Raw genomic sequence first — 27,937 nt, 5'->3', positions numbered from 1 at the left:
GGAGCCCCCCCCCTCAGCGGAGCCTCCTCCTCAGAGAGAGAACCTCCTTACAGAGCCTCCTCCTCCGGGAGTTTTCAGAGCCTCTTCCTCAGGGGGTCCTCGCGGCGTGCCAGGCGGAGAAGGGCCTTCACCTGTTGTAGGCCCTGTCCGATGCGCTGGCGGTGTAAAGGGTGGTGTCACGCGTAAACGCCTGGAGAGGTCTCAATGCCGCGGCCTCGTTGACCTCACCAGGTCCCTTTTGTCGGGTCCTGGCCCCTTTGCCCGCGGGGTCGGGGTTTGGAACCCCGACCCCACGGGACGCCTCGCGGGCAGCGTCAGGGTTTAACAACCCCGACCCCACGAGGTGTGGAAGCGGTAGCACAGGCTTATGTTTTCACGTACGTTCCCTGGTAGCGAGCGGGGTGCACGGTCGGGTAGTCACGGGCCCTTCTGTCCCACGGTCTGCTCACCCTGTGCGTTTGTTTGGTGCTGTCCCCTCTTTCGCACTGTTCCCCCCCCACCCACCCCCATAGGTGACAGGGGAATATCCCACTAAGAGCAGAGCGCTCGCTAGTACTCATGTAACTAGGGTTATAGGATAACCTTCGGTACACACAAATAACTCAACTTCACATTCACAAAGGACAATTCTTCCCATGCTAGACTATGGTGACGCCATCTACCGATCTGCTTGCAATGCACTTTATATTCCTCTATAAACTGGCCATCCCTATGTACCCGTTGTGAAATACACTGGTTTATGTTCATCTATAAAACTCTACCCCTACCTGTGTAGTTTAAAGTAAATTTGCACCTACAATACCCATTCTTCAAATATCATCCTGCTGAAAATCCCCAAAACACACTATTGGTCAATCAACATTTCAGTCCGCCATGCCTACAGACTGGAATATTAAACAAAAAAGCTAAATATTTGACAATTTCATCCCCAAATCAGCTTTCAAAGAATCATGGACATGTATTATACTGATTACTGACACACTGCTACTAAACTAGCACCTGTATCTTCCTGTCTGCAGTAGCTGTTTTTGTTTTACACTGTTTGTCTTACAATGTTTTAACTTGTTTTAATCTTGTTCTGTTTTAACTTTTTATTTCTTTTACCCCCTGCCCCCTATCCCTCAAAAGGCAGTGCCTTTTGCCAGGTCGCCATTGTAAATATTAATAATGTGTTAAAGGCAGGGGTGTAAACTACTTGAGTAATTGTACTTCGTTACAATACTTAAGTACTGTTTTGGAGGATTTGTACTTTACTCAAGTATTATTAGGTTTGTATTGTACTTTTACTCAATTACATTTCAGAGAAAAAAAACATACTTTTTACTCCTTACATTTAAAATGCAGACCTACAAAGTACAAAGTACAAATCTTGCAGGTCCAACCATTTTAATTAGTAAATTTGTTTATCTGGCCGAACTAACGTTAACGTTATTAATCCTGTGGCCACGCTTTATTTAAAAACAGCCAATCAAATCGCCATCAATGGAAAATGAACCTGCCCATACCCATGCTGATTGGTCCTTGTGCAAGACTAGAAGCGGGGATCTTTGATTAACGGAACGTAGACCAAATGCGTCCACATTTTTATAGGATTCTAGCACATTTTCATAACAATAGCGAATATTACCGTTTTCATTGAGTTTTCTTACAAATTAACGATGCTTTATGTTGTCCTTTATATGCCGATTATCATTCAAATCTTAAATTGTACCATATGTCCCCCTTTAGGCTACGTTTAGACGAGCGTTTTGTGAACAGAAACCGCAAAAGTCATCTTGCGGTTTAACTTTTAATTTTACGTTTAGACGAGCGTTTTGGGGTGGAATTCTCCGTGCAGACGACGCTATAACGACGGAGCCCCGCTGTCACACGATTGGCGCATATGTCACATGACGTGCTGTGAAGACCCGCCCTACTCTGCCTCTGATTCGCAGACTGTGGATGGGGAATGTGATTGTACCAAAGCAGAGTCACTCACAGACAGTGGGTCCACTCACGCTGCGGGACAGATTCTTGTGTATTTAACCCTTTAACCCTGCCACACGACAGCCGGTTGTGTGATAGTAAAGGGTTAACCTTCTGTCGTGTGGCAGTGAAAGGGTTAAAAGTACTGCCAATGTAGCCTTCAGGTGATCTCCGTTGATAATAGTCAGACATACTTGCTTTGTTTACGTCTCGGCTACTGGCGCATACCTGCTACCTGTGACGTAAGCAGTACGCGCGACCAGAGCCGTGACAACCCTTTCGTCATCGTTTTAACAGATTTATACGGTTTTACAGTTTAGACGAGAGCGCAAAGCTTTTGCGTTTCTAGGAATTCCACCCTGGAAGGTAGTCTCACTTTTTTGCGGTTTCACCCCGTAAAAACGCCGTTTCCGTATAAACGAAAAGCACATCCGAAAAAATATTTTTGCGGATTCACCTGCTAGCGTTTCCGTCTAAACGGGGCCTTAGACAACATATGTAACGCTACCAGCGCACTTTTGTTAAGATAATTAGTTTAGTCTTGGGAAATGTATTCATATAGTTTTCAACATTTTCACCTTTTAATTTTAAACCAATGCTGCCATCTACTGACAACAGAAAGTGTTGTCTAATCGTCACCTTGAGAGCCACTTCCGTATACAGCGTCGCCCGAAACCCATTCTAGAGATTCCCACTTTTTACTGGGAATGGGGCGTGGCCGTATTTGGTCCCAGACAATAAGAGTGGCTGCGATTGGTCACTGTGACATTAAACACCTGCTATCAGAAGAATAGACAGTCTGAAAAAAAGTTTTTACTTTAACTTTTTAGTACTTAAGTACATTTAAAATTTGAAACTTTTTTACTTTTACTCAAGTGTGTTTTTAGCCAGATTTTGAGACGGTACCCATACTTTCACTTAAGTATAATTTCTGGGTAATTTTTACACCCCTGGTTAAAGGTTAAATACAAATAAAATTCACAGATATATTTAGGCACTGAAAACACATGTTTCAACCATAATGGGGGTCATCCTCAGGCTGTAAGTGGTCTTCCTCACTGGCACCATTTTGTGTCCAAATGTAAAGGTCTCATATTATGGAAGATGGGTTTTGCCTAGTCTTGGTGTGGATTTGGCAGTCTGAACATGTTATTTTGGCTGTGCTTTTTGGAGCCAGGAACACTGCCTACCTACTGTAATACCAAATCTTCTCCCCAGTTTGTAAGAGTTCGTTATGGGAGGGAGCAGGAATAATAACTTAACATTTGGTGCGCGCTACACCCACTAAAATCATCCTGTTCAACACGAGGGAAGAAAGAGGTGCTGGAGAATGAATCATTAGATTAGATCTAGACTCGTTTCTTTGACAAATCCTTTAAGATTGTTGAATATATATATAGCTTTAATTAAAAGGAATGCTTAATAGCAGGGACACAAAATGGCAACATGGGCATGACATCATCAGTAAAAGATCACAGGGAAACAAAGTGTTGACTGGTTGAGAACAGTTGCTTTAATATTAAAATGTTTAATACAAAAGTGACTAAAAGTAATTATGTTAGATAAGAGTATGTTATCATGTTACTGATTACACTTTCAAGCTGCTATAATGTTTTGATTGAATACTTAGGTCCAAATTACTTATGAAGTAACCTTCCTAACCCAGGAAAGCAGTCCCTAGCTGGTTTCTTCCCCAAGAGACAACCTATATAATGAGGAGATGGAGCGCTGCAGGAGTTTGAATGGAGAAACACTAAAGATTGAAGAAACAACAAAACCACTGAATTTTTCTATCACAAAAGTTTCCTTTTTGACCAAATGAAGCATTCTGTGTTGTCAGAGATTCACCAGCAACTTCAAATATTAAAGGAAAACAATGATGTGTACAACAGATTCTTAGATAAGCATGACTCCCCCACTCAAAGAGATAGGGGTCAGATCTCGTTATAGTCCAGTCATTATATGAAAAAACCTAGGACAAATTGCAACAGTAGCAAACTCAACTGATTTTGTATCCTCATTATGTCCTTAGTGAGGGAAAAAAAGTCCCAAGGAATCCCATCATGGGAAAGTTTTGAAAACGACCTATATATATTCATATCGAAAAATGCCTGTTATAACATAGTGGTGAAAATTTTACTTTTAGATATCACTATGAAAACTCACAAGCTGATTACACACACAAAGACAAGAAAAAAAGTCAATCACAACTTCATTGAATTATTCTGTTTACTCATGCAAATCACACATTATCTTATTTGATATGCACCAATTAGCATACACGCCAGAACTAATCAAAACATTTGATAAAGAAATGTTTTTCTTCTTGGAATATTAGTAGATAGGCTCTGTGGAGCTCAGTCCACGAGGATGGGGCTCAAGGGTTTATGTCCGTGGGGATAGGTCCATGGAGATGGGGGTTTTTATAATAGGCGGAAACTACATATTTGTACAGCATGCAAAACACTACATGATTCTTGCACAAAACTACATGGGCTTAACATAAATTTGGTATGTCTGTATAGGGGAGGCTTGTAGGTACCCATGTAACCCATTCCCATTAACATATATTGAGGTAGAAGGCCAAGGGACCATTTGAAAAATGGTGATGGCCATATTTCCCTCCCCAAAAAATCGTCTTAACTTTGAATAATTAGGTATGTAGCCCCCTTTCCAATGAGGTAACATGACATGGTTGGTCTCATTGGAAACCCGAGGTTGTCTAGAATCAAATGGTATCTTTACTTTTGAGCTACCTCAAAATTTGAACGCGTCACAATCTCTGAAAGACAGTGTCGTCAGTGATCCTGCCAGCAATCAAGTACATTGAAAAAAAAACACATTCCCATGATGGGATTCCTTGGGACTTTTTTTCTCTCACTAAAGACATATTGAGGATACAAAATCAGTTGAGTTTGCTAATGTTGCAATTTGTCCTAGGTTTAGCCTAATTCTGACCTATAATGACTGGACTATAGGGGTAACAAAACATTGAAAAAAAACACATTTCCCATGATGGGATTCCTTGGGACTTTTTTTCTCTCACTAAAGACATATTGAGGATACAAAATCAGTTGAGTTTGCTAATGTTGCAATTTGTCCTAGGTTTAGCCTAATCCTGGCCTATAATGACTGGACTATTAGTCTTGTTAGTTCCCCATTATCAAGAGTGAAGTGACTTCTCTTTGGACACACTTTGGTTTACCCACATGGAAGAGATGCCCCAGTGATTTCCAGCACTGGAGCCGGCAGAGTCGAACAGGGACAGGCCTATCAGGCTGATGGTCGGGGCGATGGTGAGCGGTCCGATGAAGCGCATGAAGAGGCCAATCAGACCAGAGAAACCCACTAGGACTTGAAACAGGGAGCCCACCATAATGGAACCCTGCAACTGTAGTCAATGACAAATATAGTTATTATTACTTATTGTTATTACTTTGTTATAACACAGATATGTGAGCGACATCTGATATATGTGAAATGTTTGATTGATCAGTTGTCAAATCAGCTAATAAACAACCCATTTATGTGCAGGAAAACTAAATGGTGACTCTAACCTGTTTATGTTGTGTAACCTGTTTCCGTAACCGGTTTACCACTGGCCAGTATAACTTACTATAGTGTATTATATACCTGTATCTCTGTACATAATAATACTGTAACACTGTACATAGATCAGATTAGCATTATTACTCAGTAGTACTCATTTATATATATATATATATATCACAGTTTAATCGCTTGTACATTGTATATTCTTATTGCACTATATGTTACCTTTGCACCCTGGTTAGACGCCAACTTATTTTCATTGTACTGTACTTGTGCTGTATGATGACAATACATTTGAATCTAATCTGGATCTAGTCTAATCTAATGACTGTAATGTTACAATAATCAAATATTGATGAACGCACAATTGGAGGTGGGCTTCCCACTCTCCAGGACATTTACACCAAGCATTGCAGGGCCAAGGCTAAGAGAATAGCCAAAGACTCTAGTCAACCAAACAACTGCCTCTTTGCACTGCTGCGGTCAGGCAAGCGCTACCGGGGTCTCATGGCCAGTACAGAGAGACTCAGAAGGAGCTTCTATCCCCAGGCCATCAGGATGCTCAATGACTCTATGTAACATCAACCCATCCATCTACACTCACAGCACACACATCCACATGCACTGCACACACTCACTTTAAACAAACTCACCTTAAAGGGGAACTATTTTACTATTTCTTTCACTATTTGGGCACTTTTACACAATTCCTGTGAGTTTATGGAACACCTCTGTATTTTTTTATTTTTTTTAATTCATTGTTTTGTATTTCTAATCTAAGTACTCAAAAACAGATTTTTTTCGACCTCAAGATCTTAAGCCGTTTTGAGCCTGGGCCTGTTTGAGTCTCGCCCGCAGCAGATTATCATGCAGCTGAGTCTCTCTGACATCACAAATCAGCACATTTCCAGATGACTCAGTTCAGTGAGGGTGAATATTGTGAGAGGAGAATTGGAAGAATGCGCCAATATGAGAATTAGAGACATAGATCATATTAATATAAGTCCACATTGCTAGGAAACAATGCCAAACACTGAAAAAGGCCATTTATAAGATAGTTCCCCTTTAACACTCACTTTAGACACTTTAACTTAAGTTTTTGTACCTCATTGTCTGCATTTTGTACCTCATTGTCTGCATTTTTACTTCATTGTACTTAGGTTGTACTTAGGTTGTACTTTAGTTGTATATTGTATATTGTATAGTGTTATTCCTCTTTTACTTACTTTTTTACTGTATACAAAGCACATTCTCAGGGGCTCATACAGAACCAAGCATTTCACTGTAATGTACAGTACATACGTGACAAATAAAAACAAACTTGAAACTTGAACCTGAAATAACTAGCTACTTCTTCAAGATTGACTCAATGACAGTAGCTGTAGGGTCATTATAATTAGTTACTTTCCACCTCTTTGTGTGTGAGGCTAACCGCAGTGTAGTACTTACTGCTCTCATGCGACTCTGCCACACCTCCACATAGACGGGCGAGGAGGTGTTGACCAGGCTGGCATTCTGGGTCCAGGCGGGACAGGTCCACTCCGGCATGGACAGCATGGCCATGGAGGGAGCCAGCAAGGTGAACGTCCCACCTTGGAGGATGGGCAGCCTGTGGGAGGAGGAGCAGGGAGGTTAGTTAGGTTAGCCGACCTTTATTTAAAGGTGCTATAGATTCAGCCACTAGATGTCGAACTAGAGCACCGGCATGTCAGACCAAAACAATGGCACGCTTACACAGGATTACATAGAGTACGATACTGTATGTAGTACTGTGGCAGCCGGCAGAGAAGCAGGAGAGGAGAGGTGATAGAGAGCAGAAATGTGCGTTTCCCACTGTGTGTGTGTGACTGTGCCCATAATAGGAGTTCCTGTGACAAAACCGGCTTGTGCAGCAATCAGGTCGATGCCCACATAGTAACGACACCTGTGTCTAATTCATGGAGCGTGACTGCGGCTCATTACCACGCTGATTGGAGAGGGAGAAAAAGGGCGAACACAGAGAAAGTTGGTGAACCTGCTGTGTGCTACTCCCCATGCCTGTCTGAGAACCCACTCTGTGTATGACCCGTGCCTGCCTGACTACCCTCCGCCACGCCCGTCCCTGGACTGTCTGAGAACCCGTCTCCATGTACCGAACCCCGATACTGGACCTCGACCATTCTTCTGGATTGTGGACAGGATAATGCTGTGTGGGGCGGCTATGTGGTGCAGTGGGCAAGGCGCTCACCACGAATACTGGAGACGCTGGGTTAGCCTGTTCGAGCCCACATTGCTTTCAGTTTAGCTGGTCGTCCGTACTAATACACATTGGCAGTATTAGGCGGTGGGAAACTGATGGGTGGGGATCGGGCGTTGTGGACAGCGACTCCTACAGGTCGGTTGGCGCGCCTGCGCAGTAGAATCAGGAAGCGATGGGGGCGGCGCCCCTCCAACGCGCAGACCCCTGGCGCTGAAAGATCACGCCGCGCAGGTGAAAAGATGCGACTGCTGTTACCTCGAGTATCAGAGGGGACTCGTGCTGACTTAGTCCACATTGCAGCCGGCTTGTGGGAGGCAAGAAACAGCGTTCGAGACAGGGGAGGGTTGAATTGGATGATACGTAATTGGGATGGGAGAAAAATAGAAAATGGGAGAAAAAGTGGATAAAAAAAAAAGGATAATGCCTTCTTTCCCACAAACAGCAATAATATGTTTGACTTTCATTTCTGTCGTTGTGGACCTTGAATTTATGGTTTTCAGTCAAGTGCACACTCTACAACCACACAAGTGTGTCACAGTATGCACTGTACTGATCAAACAGTTTTTTTCTTTTTAGCTTTTTACTCTCCCAACTCATTAAGCTGTAGTGTGTTCTAAAGGCTACGACATGACCAGGGTGCAAATAAGATAAAGCTGCTCTACCCACATTCTGAGAAAATAGGTACCTGGTAGAGCAGCCACCTAGAGGAACGGACATTATAAATAACGTTTATAGAAGGGAAGTTTACCCAGTATGGCTTTGTAAATACAATTAAATAAAGACAATTGTATAAAAAGCTTTAATTGTGAAACTTTAAATAAAATCAGCAGCTTAAATGTACAAATCAATACATGAGGCAAATCTACTTTAATACACACAACAAACACACAAACAAACATAGTTAACCCTCCACAACTCCACAGAGGGCGCCCTAAGCCCATATATTCTTGCACTCCTCAACGACAGACAGATACTATTGGAAACCCAATCTCTCAGCACAGCTCAGAGAGAGAGAGAGAGAAAGGGCGTGCAAGGGGACAGACAGAAAGATAGACAGGGTTACTGGGTTCTTACAGGGGCTAGCTAAGGAATCCATATGATATCCATATGATAAGATGTTCTCAAGGAACAGGCGAAGGAATACAGTGTCTGTCTGTTATCTTCAGACGTTAGAGAATACGATCGCAGAAGTCACTAGTGTCAGTGTGTCATGTTATCTGTGTTATGAAAAGGCATGCCTTTGTAGCATTATAGGAACCATGCATATGCAAGATAGCAGAGAGGTGGTACAAGGTGAGTTTTACTATGAGATTTGCACTACTGCAGTACTGTACATCCTTATCTACAAAATAATAAAAGAACACTGGGCACTGTGCACTGTACACTATGCACTTGTGCACTAGACATATACCTGTTCCTAAAACCTGCACTGAGGTGGGCAAGAAGGCCTTGATGTTTTCTGCACCCTCTGCTTAAGACTATAAACTTTAAGTCCTGCAGAGTCCACCCTCCGCTCCCCTCCCAAAGTATTTGAGTATCTACAGAAGGGAAAAGGTTACTGTCTGTGACTGATTGCCAAGTTCCTGCATGGGCATTTTCAAAGGGGTCCCTTGACCTCTGACCTCCCGATATCTGAATGAAAAGGGGTTCAAGGGAACCACAAGAGTCTCCTCTTTACAGCCATGCTCAATGTATGCTAGTCCGACTCCCACGCGGTTTACAGTATGCTAGTCCCATGTGGTTTACAGTATGCTAGTCCCATGTGGTTTACAGTATGCTAGGCCCACATGGTTTACAGTATGCTAGTCCCATGTGGTTTACAGTATGCTAGTCCCATGTGGTTTACAGTATGCTAGTCCCCGGTTTACAGTATGCTAGTCACATGTTACAGTATGCTAGTCCCACATGGTTTACAGTATGCTAGTCACATGTGGTTTACAGTATGCTAGTCACACACGGTTTGCAGTATGCTAGGCCCACACGGTTTACAGTGCTAGTCCCATGTGGTTTACAGTATGCTAGTCCCATGTGGTTTACAGTATGCTAGTCCCATGTGGTTTACAGTATGCTAGTCCCATGTGGTTTACAGTATGCTAGTCCCATGTGGTTTACAGTATGATAGTCCCATGTGGTTTACAGTATGCTAGTCCCATGTGGTTTATGCATTCATTTTGGAATTTCTGTATTTCAATTATAATAGAACATGATGAACTGTGTATGTCATTAATGTCATTATGAATTGAAAATGGGGGACCCTAAACGACGAAAGTCTTTCTCTGATCTGCATCCCCTTAACAATTGTGTGTATTGAGCCGTACTGTATTGTACCCATTCTGCAATCTGTTAATAAAGTTTTCAATCAATCAATCAATCAATCAATCAATCAAATCAATCAATCAATCAATCAATCAATCAATCAATCAATCAATCAATCAATCAATCAATCCATGTCCGAAGCACAGAGAGCCCTCTCTTTGCTGGCAGCCTGGCAAACAAATCATCAAGCGTCTGTGTCAGCTGTCTGAGGTGCTGAACTGGACAACGAGCAGTGCTTGATTGTCTGTGTGCCAGGCTGGGCTCTCTGTGTTTGGTGGGGCAGGGGTCAAGCAGACTAACTTGGCCACTTTGGCCCACTCAGGGATTAATTACCAGACAGAAACAGTCAACGGTTGTGTTATGATTATTATAATTTTTTAATACAAACCCAACCCAAGCCTGGGGGAATTTAGAGAAATTACAGCCTTGTCCAATTGGGTTCGGGGAGAGAATAAAAGCTCTAGTATGCCTACAAAGAAGAAGCTTTGTCCAACCACATAGACATTGTTTTTAAATCCCAATCACGTCCTACTGTACCAAATTGTGTAGGAGTTTCCCTTTCAGGAGAATGTTTATTCATCCCTCAGAGTCAGTGCAAGTAAACATATTTGAATATTTTACAGGAGTTGCAATTACATTGTTGTACCTTTATTAATTACCTTTATCATTCTCTGCATTTAACCCATCCCATAACTATTTTGGGCAGCAACACATTGAGGCGTCCCGGAGATCAGACTTCAGTTGTACTATTACTATTACTATTGTGTATAAAACTAAAAGTAGACAAAAGGTATTTCATCAGAGTTCTATCTCCACAGCATGTGTCTCTAAATTATTGTGCTCATTGTGACAGCTGTCTCAAAATCAGGAAGTGCATTTATGAACTGATCACACTTTGTATGCACAACCCTTTTCTTGTAACCAGTAGGCTAACTGTAGAAGTTACATAAAATAATCTCAAAGATTTCTCTCTTTGAGAGAGAAATATGAAACTTATTTAGAAAAAAGGAATGATGTGGTATATTTTCATAACTGCATACAAACTGTCCTCAGAAAATTGGGTCTCTGGAACACTGTTTGAAGCTAGAAATCTGCCTGAAAAACGATTAGTTAATTAAGTTTACAGTGGCAGGGCCCGCAATTTTGATACATTCAAAGCAGGCTTATATGTTTGGTTCACAGTAGGGCTGACCCCTATTAATCGATTAGTCGACTAATCAGTCGAAAGGAGCCGTAGTCGACTGGCCAACCTCTTAGTCGAATATAATAAAAAAAAATAAAGAAATTGTATCATTCTTTCCAAAGAAAAAGAGGCCTAGAAGCGTGGCTAACGCTAATGGCACGCATACCAGAGGCTAACTGCCTACGAAAACAGGCACAGAGGCACTGAAAGAGGATTTCACCCATCTAATGAACACACTAGACTAGACAAATATCAAGATGTATCCATCAGTGGACCAATTGCATGCTTTTGCAGAGGACAAGAAGCCTTCAGTCGACTCCTTCAGACATGAAGCACCCCCCACAGCCCAAATGGAATGATAATATTTTTTTTTTGCGACCAATAGTCGACTAACGGCACATTTTGGCCAATCCTAGTCGACCATCCAAATCCTTAGTCGGGACTCGGGGACAGCCCTAGTTCACAGTGCCTCAAAAATTATTTTGTTTTGATTTATGATGATGACATAAGATATAATAATTAGTGCTGTCAGGCGATTAAAAAAATGTATCTAATTAATTACAGGATTTGTAATTAATTAATCTAATTAATCGCATTTTAATCGCATAACCATTTTATGCCTGATATTCTATATTCTATAATCATATTTCAAATTGCATGTGTCCGGATGGCAGTACTGTATTTACAAAACCTTCTGTTTAATCATCTTCCATCTATTAATTTGCTTAGATTTTTCAGGTCTGGTCAATTTGAGCATGGTGTTATTCACAGTCAAAGATAAAAAAAAAAAATGTATTGATATTCTCATTTGGTTCATTACAATTTACTCAAAATAAAAATGTCATTCAATCAATCACCGCGCAGATTGATTGATTGAATGAAAATGTTATTAACAGATTGCAGAATGGGTACAATACAGTACGGCTTTTTCAATTCATAATGAATTGTAAGTAAGGGTGCAACTTGCACCGTGCAATCCATTCTTTGTGGATCTAGCCCACAGTATTTCTGACACTGGGAATACATTCCCTGAGATTCATAGATGTCCCTAGAATCAGACACCAAGAACATGAAATTGGACCATATTAAAAAAAAAAGTCTGTAAATGTGTATTCTACATTATTATGGAATGAATGAGATAAAAAAAAAATTATACATATTTTTTTTTTGTAATTAATTTTGAGTAAATTTTTATAACGCGATAATTTGCTGTGTAATTAATTAATCTAATTAACGCGATAAACTGACAGCCCTAATAATAATTCTAAGTATCACATAATATGTTTTGTACACTATTTGCAGCGTATGCAAATGTAAAACAACCCCCCCCCCCCCTCCCCCGAAACTGCATATTGCACCTTTAATGAAAATCGAGGGATATTTAAAACATGGCAGAACCTTTAAAGTTAAACCTTTAAGGGTACAATTCAGGGCTTAATTTTACTTAGTCCATGCACAACAATTCTACTTAATTACATTTTTCAATTTAATTAAAGGACTCTGTTCCCTAGTGACTTGAGTACAAGCCATTGTTCTCCCTCACAGTTTACTTCTACGTATTTGGAGGAAGACAAGAAAGCACAAGCATAAACCATGGTGCTAAACCGAGGAAATGTGGATTTAGCAAGAAATAGATTCTGACCCTAATAAGATAGAAATGCCTCTCCTAATCCTACCTTGACACAAATATCTTGAACCAGGTTTGGTTGCGTGCACAGGTGCCATGCTTTGTTTGGGTTTTATTGTTAAAACACATTCGGGGCCATTGGAATTCCCCAGATAGCTATAGCTACGCCAGCTTTCCATTACACACTTTCACTGTGCGTCACGTTGTTTGTAGAGCTAAATCTATATTTTATATTATAGCTATGGATACAATATCATGGTCATTTGACAGTAAGAACTTTCCGTTCAAGATGCAAAAAAGAAAAGAAATTCCATCCATACGTTCCCGTTTTATACCGTGGTGAATATGAGTGTTATCTTGGAATGATCTGGGCTAATTCCTGTGAGGCTATTCATAAGCTGCGACGTGTACAATACAAAATCCATTGGCGTTTTGTCCCTACACACGATCCAAATGCATATGATCGGTATTATGTTTCATCATGAATGCATGAAAGGGGGGGGGGGTGTCGTTTCTGATTAATTGATTGCCAATAACGGCATTCGTTATTACCACAACATACGCTGATCAGGGGGATGGCTATGAAAGCTGAAGTTGACGTTAAATTGGCCTTACCTGTGGCCGGTGGGATTCCAAAAAGAATATTCGGCAACACATTATAATAACACTCAGTTATAAGACATGTATAAGGTATTTGTATTATTAATTTGTTAATGATAAATAGGCTTCACTTTAGATTAGGGCACACAATAGCATCTGCAAATGATGATGTTTTATGAATGTCTTAACAAATCATTTGTTGAACATGAACAAATAAATGGAGGTACAGTATAGTTGTTTTTTCATATCCATTTTTCAAAGCATCTAGAAATGTGTTACTACACATTAAACAACATTATTTAATGATGAACAAATCAAGTACAAACAATGTTGATAATGAGTTATAAATAATGTAGAACTAATTTGTAAATGTTATACAAATATAGTTATAAATGATTTAATAATAATATATGAATGTATATAAATGGTTTGTTCATGATTAGTTCATTATCTACAAATACCTTATAAAGATCTTATAACTGTGTGTTATTATAAAGTGTTACCCAATATTCCAATTATTTGATTGCCATCTGGTAGATCATATGTCCATTTGGCTCACGACATAACCCACCACAGCATAATGAATCGGGGGTCCCGAAAACTATTCAATGCGATCGGGTGAAGCCCTAGGTTCAGGTTAGGAGAAAAGAGTGCCCGGAGCGTTTTCAGTGTGGCACCGGTTTGGAACAGGGGTTACTGCATTCTCAATACAGCGCCACTAGCACGATCTGGCCGGTACTGCACCTTTGGAGTCCCAATATGCCTTTTCCAGGCAAAATACAGCTCTGTGACATTGAATAGGGTATTAAAAGCGAATAAAAGAAAAAACGAGTGAAAAACGTATTGGCCGTCAACCACTGGCTCCCAATAACGTATATATACGTGCTTGGCCAGGAATGTGTTAATAAGCATAACTGTAACGTTCTGGGTTCCTTGCTTAGGAACCCAGCTGTCATTCTGGAATGTTGTCCTGGTGGTTGGTATTTGCATTTTGGTTGTCACGCCCCATTCCTGTTGTGTCACTGATTGGAATTTCACCACTGGTTGCTGTCACTGTGCTGTCAATTTGCTGTCACTGTTAATTGATTGGATTGTTGGGTTTTGTGACTACTTATTCACCCTCCCTTATCTTGTTGTCGAGGCTTCAGAAATCCGTTCGTGTGGGAAGGAGCTGGTCAGAGGTTGCTGAGCCACTCGATCTGCACTTATATTACTTTTGCTCTGTTTCTCTGTTGACGCCCGGCGTCTTTCCTGGCTTTACGCTGCTCTGTGTGTTTTAATAAAGACACATCCTTAGAAAGAGCTACCTATCTCCGTCTCTCCTTGTCTCCTCCACCGTTGGACTCACAACCACTCACCTGCATACGTAACACATACTGTAACAACATCCATGGTGGCAACTAGCAGCACGTTTGCAGTGTTTACATTTGATAGTACACACACATTTCATGTTTTTTGTAGTCATGTGTCATGGTAGGAACAGAGAGAATGGATTGCTGGGAGAAGGCTGTTCTCTTGGGTGGGGATTTATAATAATATATTCACTGACGCTCATTACATCGGATGACTTGTTCTGCAATGATAATATAGGTTTGATTAGTGTAACTGAGGGGTACAATTCCCTGACTGTATTGAGAGTATGGTATTATTAAACCACTACTTAGTTATGTACTTTAATTACTGGCCATACAGTACACGGTATATCTGGTGAACACCCACACAAGAATACAACAATGACACCTAAAGTTCTATTTGGAGGGATTTATTATTATAGCAGCAACGATAGGTTACAAATTGAGAATTATGAATTGCGCTTATATGGCGAAGAACACTTAAGTAGGTCAAGAGCGTAAGTCCATGAGCATAATAAGATGGGTATAACTGACGCCACCTGTAGCATAAGAATTACATAAGGCACACTCGTAGTCAGCTGGAGACACTAGGGGGGTTCCCTCCGGTTGTAAGCCAGCAGGGCAGAGGAATGTTCGGATGCAAAGTCTGAGTCAACGAGGAATAGCTACGGGAGGCGGTACATGTACTCCCCTTGATCGGCAAACAAAGCAGCAGCTATAATCCAAGTATGCACGACAGCATGGATGAAAGCCAGCCAGCCTCTTCCTAGAGACGGGCTCGAGTGATGCTCCTCACGGGTAGATCCCACACAGCAGTGGGGTAGACGGTTCTCTGCTCCAGCAGCCACAGTACCAAAGCAATATAATCCAGCCGAAAAAGGCTCTGCATTCGCCGGTGTAGATTCTCCTGTGCACTATACTTCACATTAACTAGGTCGAACTTGACGTTATTTCACTAAACTCTGACACTTTTACTATCTTAGTCGCACATGTTATAAGTGCTCTATTTAGCCGCAAGGTTGCTCACTTCACTTGGTCGTTGACTCGTGGTGAAGGCTTTAACGTTTTGGTACTCAACTGATACTTTGAACGAATGATGAACTGAATGAACTGCTGCTGTTTCCACCTGCGCCGTATTTATACGTAAGGTGAATTATCTAGTGCCAACCTCAGTTCTGTCTCGTATTACTGCGCAAACCTGGACATGTTGAGACATGTCTTGGCGTTGGCTTTGAACTCTCTGCCGCCGAAAGCGCTCTTGGCGGGCTGGAGGGAGCTTCTCTAATATCCGTTCTACATTAGAGTTAGCATACAGTTCATGTATCCCCTTTTCCCTTTGGGACCCCAGCATCCCTACCAGGGATTGTACCTTGATAGAGAGGTCATCCAATGCTCTATTGTCTTTGGCTGGGGGGAGACGATCAATATTCCTTATTTCTTGTATCACGTAGTCCCATATGCGTCCATAACGCTGGTCGAGGGCCACTAGAGCCGCGGAGTATGGGGTGCTTGAGTTGGAGTATGCCAGCGCTATATTATGCGCTCTGGGCACCTTGAGATGCTTGAGGAGGATAGCATATTTGTACGACTCATCAGGGACGTCGGACATCATAGTCTCTAAGCACATCCGTAATTCCGTGTACTGTGCCCTGTCCTCGTGCGTAAAGTCCGGGAACGTCGGTGTGCCAAGGTACGATGCCATGGATGGCTGGCACATCGGTGAGCGTTGGGGAAGAGGCCTCCTGGGCGCGTCTCCCCGTACGTGTTGTCGTGGGTTGGTACTTGGTGGGTACCAGGGGCCGGGTACCCAGGTGCTGTTCCTCGGTGCTGACTGTACGTCAAACTCACCCGTGAGTTGGCTCGGGGGTTTGTAGTGCAGTGGCTCGGGGCTGACGTCGGGGCTGTACTGGGCCTCCTGGTCCAGAGTACGTTGCTGCTGGTCGGGGCTGTACTGGGCCTCCTGGTCCAGAGTACGTTGCTGCTGGTCGGCTTGACATTCCTCCTCTTCCTCTTCCTCTGCTAGGTCCTGGAGTCTTCTAGTCAATCTCTCGGCTACGTAGGCCGGTTCTTCCCGGTGGCTGGGTCTCGTATGGACCGGTCGGGGAGGGGGTTCGGAGACGTGGACAGTATCCTCCTGTTGGCGGGGTCCCGGGTCGCTTGGTCGGGTAGGGGAATGTGCCCTAGACCCTTGTCGTGATGATCTCCGGGAGCTCCGTGCGGAGAGAGGGGGTGTCGCCATGGCAATCAATTGTTCTACCATCTGCGCCTGCAGCCGGTTGCGCTCTGCTTCGCGCTGGGCATGGGCGGCGTCGCGCTGTGCATCGGCGCGGCTTCTTTCAATGTTCTCTTCCGTCTGAAGGCGTCTGGTCTCCAGTCTTATGCGGTCGTCTTCACTCCTTTGTTGCGCCTGGAAGCGCTCTCGCTCGGTTGCAGCGTGTTCGCGCTCGCTCGTCTGTTGAGCCTGGAGGCGTTCTCTTTCCATGGTAGAATGTTCGCGCTCACTTAGTTGTTGCGCTTGAAGTTGATCGCGTTCACCCTGAAGTCGATCGCGTTCCGTGGAGGCTGCCAGGGTGGCGATGAATGCCTGCGCCAGCATCTGGTCCGCCTCGCTGGGGGATGACACTGACGGAGGTGATCGGCTTCTGACAGGGCTTGTTGGAGATCTGTTCTCTGGGCGCGCCTCGAGGTCCGTCTCCTGGGCGCGCTTCTCTTCTGGTAGTGGGTCGGGTTCTGTCCCTGGAGCGCTTTCTTTATCCTGGAGCTCTCCGGGGACCGTCCCTTTGACGTTGTCTGGGGGTATAGTCATGTCATGTCCCCCCTGGTCCCCCCCGTGGGCTTGGTCAGTTTCGTTAGAACCCACTGGGGTCTCTACTGGCAGGGTCGTCTGGTCGGTAGGATTTGACATGCTTTGACTATCCGCTTTATTTATTTTATCCGCATTTAACGTCTTTATAAAGCTAGGTATTAGACTGACAGCGTATGCCTCTAGATAGGGAGGTGGCTGACGTCTGCGCTGCGGGCGTTCTAGCTCGGGAGAGCTGCTTGGGGAGTGTTCACCGCTGGCCATGGTTAATATCAATATTATTAGATATTACACTGATACCCTCCGGCTCGAAGGACCAATTGTAACTGAGGGGTACAATTCCCTGACTGTATTGAGAGTATGGTATTATTAAACCACTACTTAGTTATGTACTTTAATTACTGGCCATACAGTACACGGTATATCTGGTGAACACCCACACAAGAATACAACAATGACACCTAAAGTTCTATTTGGAGGGATTTATTATTATAGCAGCAACGATAGGTTACAAATTGAGAATTATGAATTGCGCTTATATGGCGAAGAACACTTAAGTAGGTCAAGAGCGTAAGTCCATGAGCATAATAAGATGGGTATAACTGACGCCACCTGTAGCATAAGAATTACATAAGGCACACTCGTAGTCAGCTGGAGACACTAGGGAGGTTCCCTCCGGTTGTAAGCCAGCAGGGCAGAGGAATATTCGGATGCAAAGTCTGAGTCAACGAGGAATAAATAAGCTCCAGCTACGGGAGGCGGTACATGTACTCCCCTTGATCGGCAAACAAAGCAGCAGCTATAATCCAAGTATGCACGACAGCATGGATGAAAGCCAGCCAGCCTCTTCCTAGAGACGGGCTCGAGTGATGCTCCTCACGGGTAGATCCCACACAGCAGTGGGGTAGACGGTTCTCTGCTCCAGCAGCCACAGTACCAAAGCAATATAATCCAGCCGGAAAAGGCTCTGCATTCGCTGGTGTAGATTCTCCTGTGCACTATACTTCACATTAACTAGGTCGAACTTGACGTTATTTCACTAAACTCTGGCACTTTTACTATCTTAGTCGCACATGTTATAAGTGCTCTATTTAGCCGCAAGGTTGCTCACTTCACTTGGTCGTTGACTCGTGGTGAAGGCTTTAACGTTTTGGTACTCAACTGATACTTTGAACGAATGATGAACTGAATGAACTGCTGCTGTTTCCACCTGCGCCGTATTTATACGTAAGGTGAATTATCTAGTGCCAACCTCAGTTCTGTCTCGTATTACTGCGCAAACCTGGACATGTTGAGACATGTCTTGGCGTTGGCTTTGAACTCGCCATTGGGGGTATGGTCGTTGGCGCCTAGGGGTCGCTGTCCAATAGGAGAGCGAATATTATGGTCTGGCTTGTACCTAGGTAAAGGGATATTCCGTGTATATGTACAAAGAATATACAAGGGATATCAAACGATATACAAATATTATACAAGGGATCTCAAGTAATAAATATATATATTCGGTTTAATCTGACCCTTTGTAACAATTAGCGATTTTTCCCTTTTTTAAACTGGTTTTTAAAAATGAACTAGAATGGATGCTCGGTGGAACATATATGTCCGCGACATGCTGTAGTTGGTAATAAATATGTCCCCCAATGAATGGAGGATGTATGGCATGCACACATACATTTTATGTCATCTCTTTTCAGGATGTGTGTCCTTGCTGTGCTGGTGGGTGAGGCTCAGCCAAATAGCAGCCTAGGGCCACGCTCGCTAATCACAAAATGAACTCCCCAAAATGTCTAATTTATATTGTAATTTTCTAAATTATAATAATTGCCCCAAGCGTTTGCCAGGTAAAACAATTGGGTTTGATGAGATCGCATTGGGTGAGGCTTGGTCATTGAACTTTGGCTGTGCTGACCCCTGAGAATGCAAGCGAATATGTGTCGTCCTCTAGCAGTAAAAATGTGTACCATCAACTCTCCACAGACGTTACACAGGTCGCGCTATGCATGCTTAGCTTACTAATGTTAAGATAGCAGTGTAACTTAATGTTACACACGTCGCGCTATGCATGCCCTCCCATAGTCGAGCGGAACGTAGGCGGACCGGAGTCTGCGGAGGTCCGCGCGGACTCAAAGCATACTCAAAGCGGACTCAAAGCGGACTCCAAGTGCGAAGCTCCAATTTTCTAACCGCGCGGACGTCCACGCCACTCACTTGGTGTCACACAAAACGCTGCTTGACCTGCATTTAATGTGACACCGATCTGCATTCTACTCTGAACACTCGCTCCATGCCAAGTGAGAGTAGGGCAGGATCATGATTAAATGTGTAGGATTGGTCCGGTAAAACGTTGGTAGGTAGATGACGCTAAATTTTGTTTTACTATCGCTAATCGTCATCCATTCCAATTCATATACATTTGGGCCATGTCTTTTTTCATCATCTGAAGAAACTTGAGAAGTTTGAATGGCTTTTCTAAATTAAGTGTGTAAAACGAAGGTTATCCTATAACCCTAGTTATGTGAATACTGACTGAGCGTCCCGCTTCAGCCATATTGAGATATTCATCTTTCGGGCACCTAAATTTACATGCACCTGCATTCGTCCGTGGCCACGCCTGCTCCTGTGTTTCCTTAAAACACAGGGTGTGGCCACTCCTATGCCCTTCCGAGTCTGAATTTCACGCGTGAAGACAGCCAAGGGTCCTCAGGGCGTGACGAGTATTCACATAACTAGGGTTATAGGATAACCTTCGTTATGTTTCATCTGACTGAGCGTCCCGCTCCAGCCATATTGGGATCAAAAGGGGGGGAGCGGACACGCAGCCATGACAAATGCACCCCCTGAGGGCCCGGATGCCCATGGAAAAGGGGGAGGAGGGGAGTCCCGTCCACCCACCCGCCCATAACGAGGGGGGGGGGGGAGTCAACTCACGCATTGGAGTGTGCCCTGACGCCTGCGGGGGGAACCTGTCTGGCCAAAGTGTAGCAGAGGGCAATGCCCTCGCATAACCAATGTGACAGGCGTTGCTTGGACAGCGCCTTACCTGCGCTGGGGTCACCGTAACAGACAAGCAATTGACTGGTAGCCCTGAGGTTCTGTGTGTGCCTAAGGTACACCATCAGCGCACGGACACGACACAACAGGTGAAGGCTTGCCTCCAACTCACCTGCGTGAGGGGGAGGGTGAAACGCCTGTAGCACAATATCCCTGGAGCGATAAGAGCTCCGGATATTCTTTGGCACGAAGGCCAGATTGGGCCTCAGAGTCACGCTGCTATCACCCTGTATAGACAGACACTCAGGCCGTACCGAGAGAGCACATAGCTCACCCACGCGTTTAGCGGAGGTGATGGCCAGAAGGAACGCCGTCTTGAAAGACAGTCGATCCAATGGCGCCTGCTCAAGAGGTTCAAACGGAGCCCCCGACAGTCCCCCCAGGACCAGTTGGAGGTCCCAGCTTGGTTGAACAGAGCACGTTCAACAAGCTTGAGGCGCCGTGCGCCCAGCAAGAAAAGTCTCACGGGAGGGTGGCTGAACAGCGTTCTGCCCTCAAAGCCCACATGACAAGAAGATATAGCTGTGGCATACACCTTCACTGTCGAGGCCGACAGCCTATCCAGGATAGACTGGAGTAAGGACAGAACCAAGTTCAGGGGACATGGCACCGGGTCTAGGCCCCCAGCCTTACACCACTCTCTGCGTAAACCGCGGTAGTGGACGCGTTCTGGATGGTGCTAATCACAGTAGTGTTAAGACGCATCCCCTCCAAATTCAGCAGCCAAGCCATTAGAGGCTGCCCCAGGACAAGCGGCAGAAACAGCGTGCCGTGTGCCTGAGAGAGGGCCCGCGGCGACCATGGGACAGGCAACGGCGGGGCCACCAGGAGTTCAATTAAGGCCGGGAACCACACGGCTGAGCCCCGGTCCGGCGCGACCAGGATCAAAGTCCTGCGCTCCTGACGTACCCGCTCCAACAGCTGGGCTATCAGCTGTATGGGGGGAACGCATATAGAATCCCGGGCGGCCAAGGGTACGTCGAGAAGGCATCCACTCCCAGAGGGGGGTTGTCCTTCCGACTGACCGATAACCACAGGGGGCACTGGTTCGACTGACTGCTCGCAAACAGGTCCACCGCGGCCTCCCCGAATCAGTTCCAGATCCGTCTGACTATGTCTGGATGTAGTCCCCACTCGTCTGGGTGGGGACCTCCCCGTGACATAAAATCTGCACCCACATTCTCCCTGCCTGGGATGTGGAGAGCCCTCAGGCTGCGCAGATTGAGAGACGTCCATAGCCAGAGTTCGACCGCCGCCCGGTGGAGATGGGGGGAGCGCACTCCTCCCTGTCTGTTAATATACGACGCTAACGCCATGCTGTCTGTCCTGACCAGAACGTGGTCGCCCACCACATGAGGGCGGAGCCGTTTGAGGACTAGAAGCACTGCCTTCAATTCCAACACATTGATATGTAGGGCAGACCAAGCAGGCCAGCTGCCTCCTACCGTGTCGGTCCGACATGTCCCCACCCATCCTGTGAGGGAGGCGTCGGAGAAGACGTCATGTGCGATGTGCTGCTGCCCATGGAGACCCCGCCGGTGAGGGCGCCCGCCCCCCCCCCCCCCCCCCCCCCCCCCCCCCCCAGTGGTCGAGGTCCCCCAGCACTAAAGTGGGGACTTTCAGCCGCTTCCACTTGCCTCTCACAGGGTCTATTTTCATACTGAAAAACCACCCCTGTATCCTCCTCATAAAGAGGAGGCCAAGTGGGACCACAGAGTGAGCAGATGCCATCATGCCGAGCAGGTGCATCACGAACCACAACGTAACCATCCTGCCAGGACGGAACCTCCTGAACGCACCGAGAATATCCTCTCGACGCCGCTCTGAGAGGGTTGCCCTCATAGACCGTGAGCTTAGAATCAAGCCCAAGTACTCCACCTGTTGACTGGGAAGAGGAGTACTCTTCTCCCAGTTCACAGCAAAACCGAGGCTGGTAAGGTATTCGACCACCAGCCTAGTGTGAGACCTGGCGACCTCCTCTGACCGGCTGAGGACCAGAATGTCATCCAGGTAGAATAAAATGTGTATTCCCTGAAGACGCAGAGGTCCCAGCGCTGTCTCCAAGCACTTGGTGAAAGTGCGAGGGGCCAGAGAGTAGTCGAACGGCAGTCTCTGGTACTCATACGTTATTCCCTGAAACAGGAAGCACAGGAATTTCCTGTGAGGAGGGAAGATCGGGATGTGAAAATACGCATCCTTTACGTCTATGGAGGTGAACCAATCTCCCACTCTGACAATGCATAACAGGTGGTTGACGGTCAACATTCTGAACATTCTCACCGCAATCAAACGACTGAACGAGGACAGGTCCAATATGGGTCTGATACCCCCCGTTTTCTTGGGCACCAGAAACTATCGGGAGTAAACACCACTCATCGCGTCCTCCCGTGCGACCGCGACGATGGCCTGCTTCGCCAACAGAGATTGAACCTCGTCCAAAAACGGAGGGTGGGGGTGTGCAAACTGCAACACAAGCCCTGCTCTCAACGTTCTCTCCATCCACACCGACATGTGGCACTTATGTAGCCACACGTGGTAAAAATCGCAAAGCGGCCTCGCAGCCAACTGGCGCTGGCCCGCTAAGAATCGTAGATAGGTAACCCGGTCCCTCCCGCTGTGCATTGCGAACCCTGGCTTCGCCGACGGGGGGTCCCATGGGGCCAGGGTTTCTCCCGACCGCGCCAGCAAGGTATCTCGTGGGGTTGGGATTTCGCACTGTGACTGCCAACGAGGCTGGGGTCGGGGCTAGCAGTCAGTGTAACATAATGTTCTTCTAACGTTTCGTTCTCTCCGCTATGATGAGAGCAGAGCTGTCTGTGTGCTTCAGAACAACTCTCAATTTGTAGGCTACTAACTACCCATATGTGCGTGTGTGGGTGAGTTTGTGTGTAAGCACAGCCCCGCCGCTAGCGCAGAAGGAGAGAGAGGCCGAGAGATGGAGAAAGCGGCAAACAAGATTAGTTTGCGACGTTTAAATTCCTCGGAAAAAAAACTCTTTCTAGAGTACCTACCGATAGCAGAACCGATAACATCGGATCTTATCAATACTCCGGTTTTTCTCATTTAGAACCGGTTCCCGTTTTTAACCGGGTTTCGGGGGGCATCCCTAGACTGAATTGAAAGTGAAGTGATCCCAATCCCTGATGAACATGAGTCATGACAAGGCTATCCACTACAACCAGCAACGTTTGACCTCAATTAATTTCCAATCAATTCAAAATGCAAACAGAATGTGCAGTTTGTTTTTCTAATGGTGGAGCAACATTTTTGAAAAAGATACACAATTATTTGTGATGTTCAATACAAGAGAAGAAATCGCTGCTGAAAAGTAAATAATTAAAATTATATTAGACTACTTTATTTGCAAAAAGAAAATAGAACTAACAAACGTGTTCCACAGATTCAAGGAAGTTATATAATATATTCAAAAAGATATATACCGTAATTTTCGCACTATATGCCGCACCTGAATATAAGCTGCAGCAGCTAAATTGAATGATGTGTACATATATAAGCCGCACTGGACTATAAGCCGCAGGTGTTTTAATGTTTAATTACCATATGTAATTAGCATTGGGACACAATACTGTCGGACAAATAACAAGAATTAACTCATTTATAAGTTGTATTAAGTTTAGCTAATAAGGGAACAGATAAATAACATTTCAATGCAGTCAAAAAAAGCAATATTTCGATTTTTACATTTTCGGGTTTGGTCACGTCGAATCACATATAAGCCGCACCGTTATATAAGCCGCAGGGTCGAAAAATGGGGGGAAAAGGCGCGGCTTATAGTCCGAAAATTTCGGTAATATGTCCCCTTTAAACGTTTTCCGATGCTGCGATCATACAAGGATGGGGGTTCGGTAAAAGACGTTACCTTTGTCAAAAGGTACACTACTAGGGGTGTAACGGTTTGTGTATTCGTCCCGCGAATTTACGGTACGGGCGTCACACTGCGGTACGTGCAGCCATACGAAGAATACGTCTCATACCACTAGGTGAAACTAGGGTTGCACATTTTACAAATCTATGCTCAATATCTTTACTTTACTTTACACTGGCTTACATTGTTAATGTTGAATATTAAGCTTGTATTGCCAAATTTTGATGATGAATAAAACGTTGAAGCTTGTAAACGCACACACGATGACAAGCGGACAGAACAAATTAACAATGTGCACTGACTCTCTGCACTGCAGGCTGTTTCTCCCCCCCTCCCCTCCCCTTACTACAGGTGCCGGGTGTCCCTAAAACAAAACCATGAATGAATTATATCATGTTTGTAACACAGCAGGGACATTACAATTTGACAGTTTTCTTTCGTTTTCTTGTTCGCCCAATAATGTTAACCAATGGAAAGACACACACACAGACACACACCAAGTTGGTGTGTCACTAACACACATGCCAACTTTCTCCCGTGGACATTCTCTCACAGCTGATCAAAAAAAAAGAAACAATACTGTACATACTTTTCCGGACTGATCATCTGAGCTCCTCTCCAGTTGAACTGCTACTGTATTTAAATCAAAAATATTCATACTCTGCCATTGTTTTTTTTTTTTTTATCCACTTTTTCTCCCATTTTCTATTTTTCTCCCATCCCAATTTCGTATTGTCCAATTCAACCCTCCCCTATCTCGAACGCTGTTTCATGCCTCCCACAAGCCGGCTGTAATGTGGACGTGTAAGCCATACATTGCACGAGTCCCCTCCGGTACTCGAGGTAGCAGCCGTCGCATCTTTTCACCTGCACAGCGCGATCTTTCAACGTCAGGGGTCTGTGCTTTGGAGGGACGCCGCCTCCGTCGCTTCCTGATTCTACTGCGCAAGCGCACCAACCGACCTGTAGGAGTCGCTGTCCACAACGTCGATCCCCACCCATCAGTTTCCCACCCCCTAATACTGCCAGATGTATTAGTACGAACGACCAGCCAAACTGAAAGCAATGTGGAGAGCTGGGCTCGAACCCAGCGTCTCCAGCATTGGAGGTGAGCGCCTTGCCCACTGCACCACCTAGCCGCCCATACTCTGCCATTGTTGTGTAACATGTCATCTGTTCTCTAGTCTTCAGTCTCGGCTTCACGTTAAGTTAAAGGAACACTCCAACATTTTGGGAAATTAGCTTATTTAACATCTTCCCTGGAGTTAGACAAGAAGATACATACCTTTTTTGAGTTGAGTTCCCAACAATAATGTATTTTTTTTTCATGCTCTGTCATTTATCAATTATGGTGAAGTGAGTGACGTCCAGCAGGATCCACCAAAAGTCTCCCAGAGTCTCCTAGTCGCACAAGTCTCCCAGAGTCTCCTAGTCGCACAAGTCTCCCAGTCACACAAGTCTCCCAGTCACACAAGTCTCCCAGACACACAAGTTTCCCAGTCACACAAGTCTCCCAGTCACACAAGTCTCCCAGTCACACAAGTCTCCAAGTCACACAAGTCTCCCAGTCACACAAGTCTCCAAGACACACAAGTCTCCCAGTCACACAAATCTCCCAGTCACACAAGTCTCCCAGTCACACAAGTCTCCCAGACACATAAGTCTCCTAGACACACAAGTCACACAAGTCTCCCAGACACACAAGTCTCCCAGACACACAAGTCACACAAGTCTCCCAGTCACACAAGTCTCCAGTCACATGATTCTCCCAGTCACACAAGTCTCCAGTCACACGAGTCTCCTAGTCACACAAGTCTCCCAGTCACACGAGTCTCCCAGTCACACGAGTCTCCCAGTCACACAAGTCACACAAGTCTCCCAGTCACACAAGTCTCCCAGTCACACAAGTCTCCCAGACACACAAGTCTCCCAGTCACACGAATGACTTGTGTGACTGGGAGACTTGTGTGACTTGTCTGACTGGGAGACTTGTGTGACTGGGAGACTTGTGTGACTGGCTGACTTGTGTGACTGGGAGACTTGTGTGACTGGGAGACTTGTGTGACTGGAAGACTTGTGTGACTAGGAGACTTGTGTGACTGGAGACTTGTGTGACTGGGAGACTCCTGTGACTTGTGTGACTGGAGACTTGTGTGACTGGGAGACTCCTGTGACTGGAGACTTGTGTGACTAGGAGACTTGTGTGACTGGAGACTTGTGTGACTGGGAGACTTGTGTGACTGGGAGACTTGTGTGACTGGGAGACTTGTGTGTCTGGGAGACTTGTGTGACTGGGAGACTTCTTTTTTTTAATCTACTTTTTCTCCCCATTTTCTATTTTTAAGTTAAAGGAACACTCCAACATTTTGGGAAATTAGCTTATTTAACATCTTCCCTGGAGTTAGACAAGAAGATACATACCTTTTTTGAGTTGAGTTCCCAACAATAATGTATTTTTTTTTCATGCTCTGTCATTTATCAATTATGGTGAAGTGAGTGACGTCCAGCAGGATCCACCAAAAGTCTCCCAGAGTCTCCTAGTCGCACAAGTCTCCCAGAGTCTCCTAGTCGCACAAGTCTCCCAGTCACACAAGTCTCCCAGTCACACAAGTCTCCCAGACACACAAGTTTCCCAGTCACACAAGTCTCCCAGTCACACAAGTCTCCCAGTCACACAAGTCTCCAAGTCACACAAGTCTCCCAGTCACACAAGTCTCCAAGACACACAAGTCTCCCAGTCACACAAATCTCCCAGTCACACAAGTCTCCCAGTCACACAAGTCTCCCAGACACATAAGTCTCCTAGACACACAAGTCACACAAGTCTCCCAGACACACAAGTCTCCCAGACACACAAGTCACACAAGTCTCCCAGTCACACAAGTCTCCAGTCACATGATTCTCCCAGTCACACAAGTCTCCAGTCACACGAGTCTCCTAGTCACACAAGTCTCCCAGTCACACGAGTCTCCCAGTCACACGAGTCTCCCAGTCACACAAGTCACACAAGTCTCCCAGTCACACAAGTCTCCCAGTCACACAAGTCTCCCAGACACACAAGTCTCCCAGTCACACGAATGACTTGTGTGACTGGGAGACTTGTGTGACTTGTCTGACTGGGAGACTTGTGTGACTGGGAGACTTGTGTGACTGGGAGACTCGTGTGACTGGGAGACTCGTGTGACTGGGAGACTTATATGACTGGGAGACTTGTGTGACTGGGAGACTTGTGTGACTTGTGTGACTGGGAGACTCGTGTGACTGGGAGACTTGTGTGACTGGCTGACTTGTGTGACTGGGAGACTTGTGTGACTGGGAGACTCGTGTGACTGGAAGACTTGTGTGACTAGGAGACTTGTGTGA

At 45.1% G+C, this 27,937-nt stretch overlaps 1 protein-coding gene across 1 annotated transcript in view; it reads right to left on the bottom strand.

The window, feature by feature from the left end:
- The window catches only part of slc23a4 (solute carrier family 23 member 4), a gene marked incomplete at both ends in the record, with an annotated part of 54,804 nt that overhangs the window by 12,550 nt on the left and 14,317 nt on the right, over positions 1-27,937 (bottom strand). The window contains 2 exons of the mRNA XM_084335214.1: positions 5,175-5,356; positions 6,967-7,126. Of these exons, the coding sequence (XP_084191340.1) occupies positions 5,175-5,356; positions 6,967-7,126 (342 nt within the window). The remainder of the gene's footprint in view (positions 1-5,174; positions 5,357-6,966; positions 7,127-27,937) is intronic.

The sequence above is a fragment of the Notolepis coatsorum genome (genome assembly GCF_963971535.1).
Source record: "Notolepis coatsorum genome assembly, chromosome: 18".
Classification (NCBI taxonomy): domain Eukaryota; kingdom Metazoa; phylum Chordata; class Actinopteri; order Aulopiformes; family Paralepididae; genus Notolepis; species Notolepis coatsorum.
The sequence above is the reverse complement of the archived record's forward strand: the minus strand, read 5'-3'. Positions and strand labels throughout refer to the sequence as shown.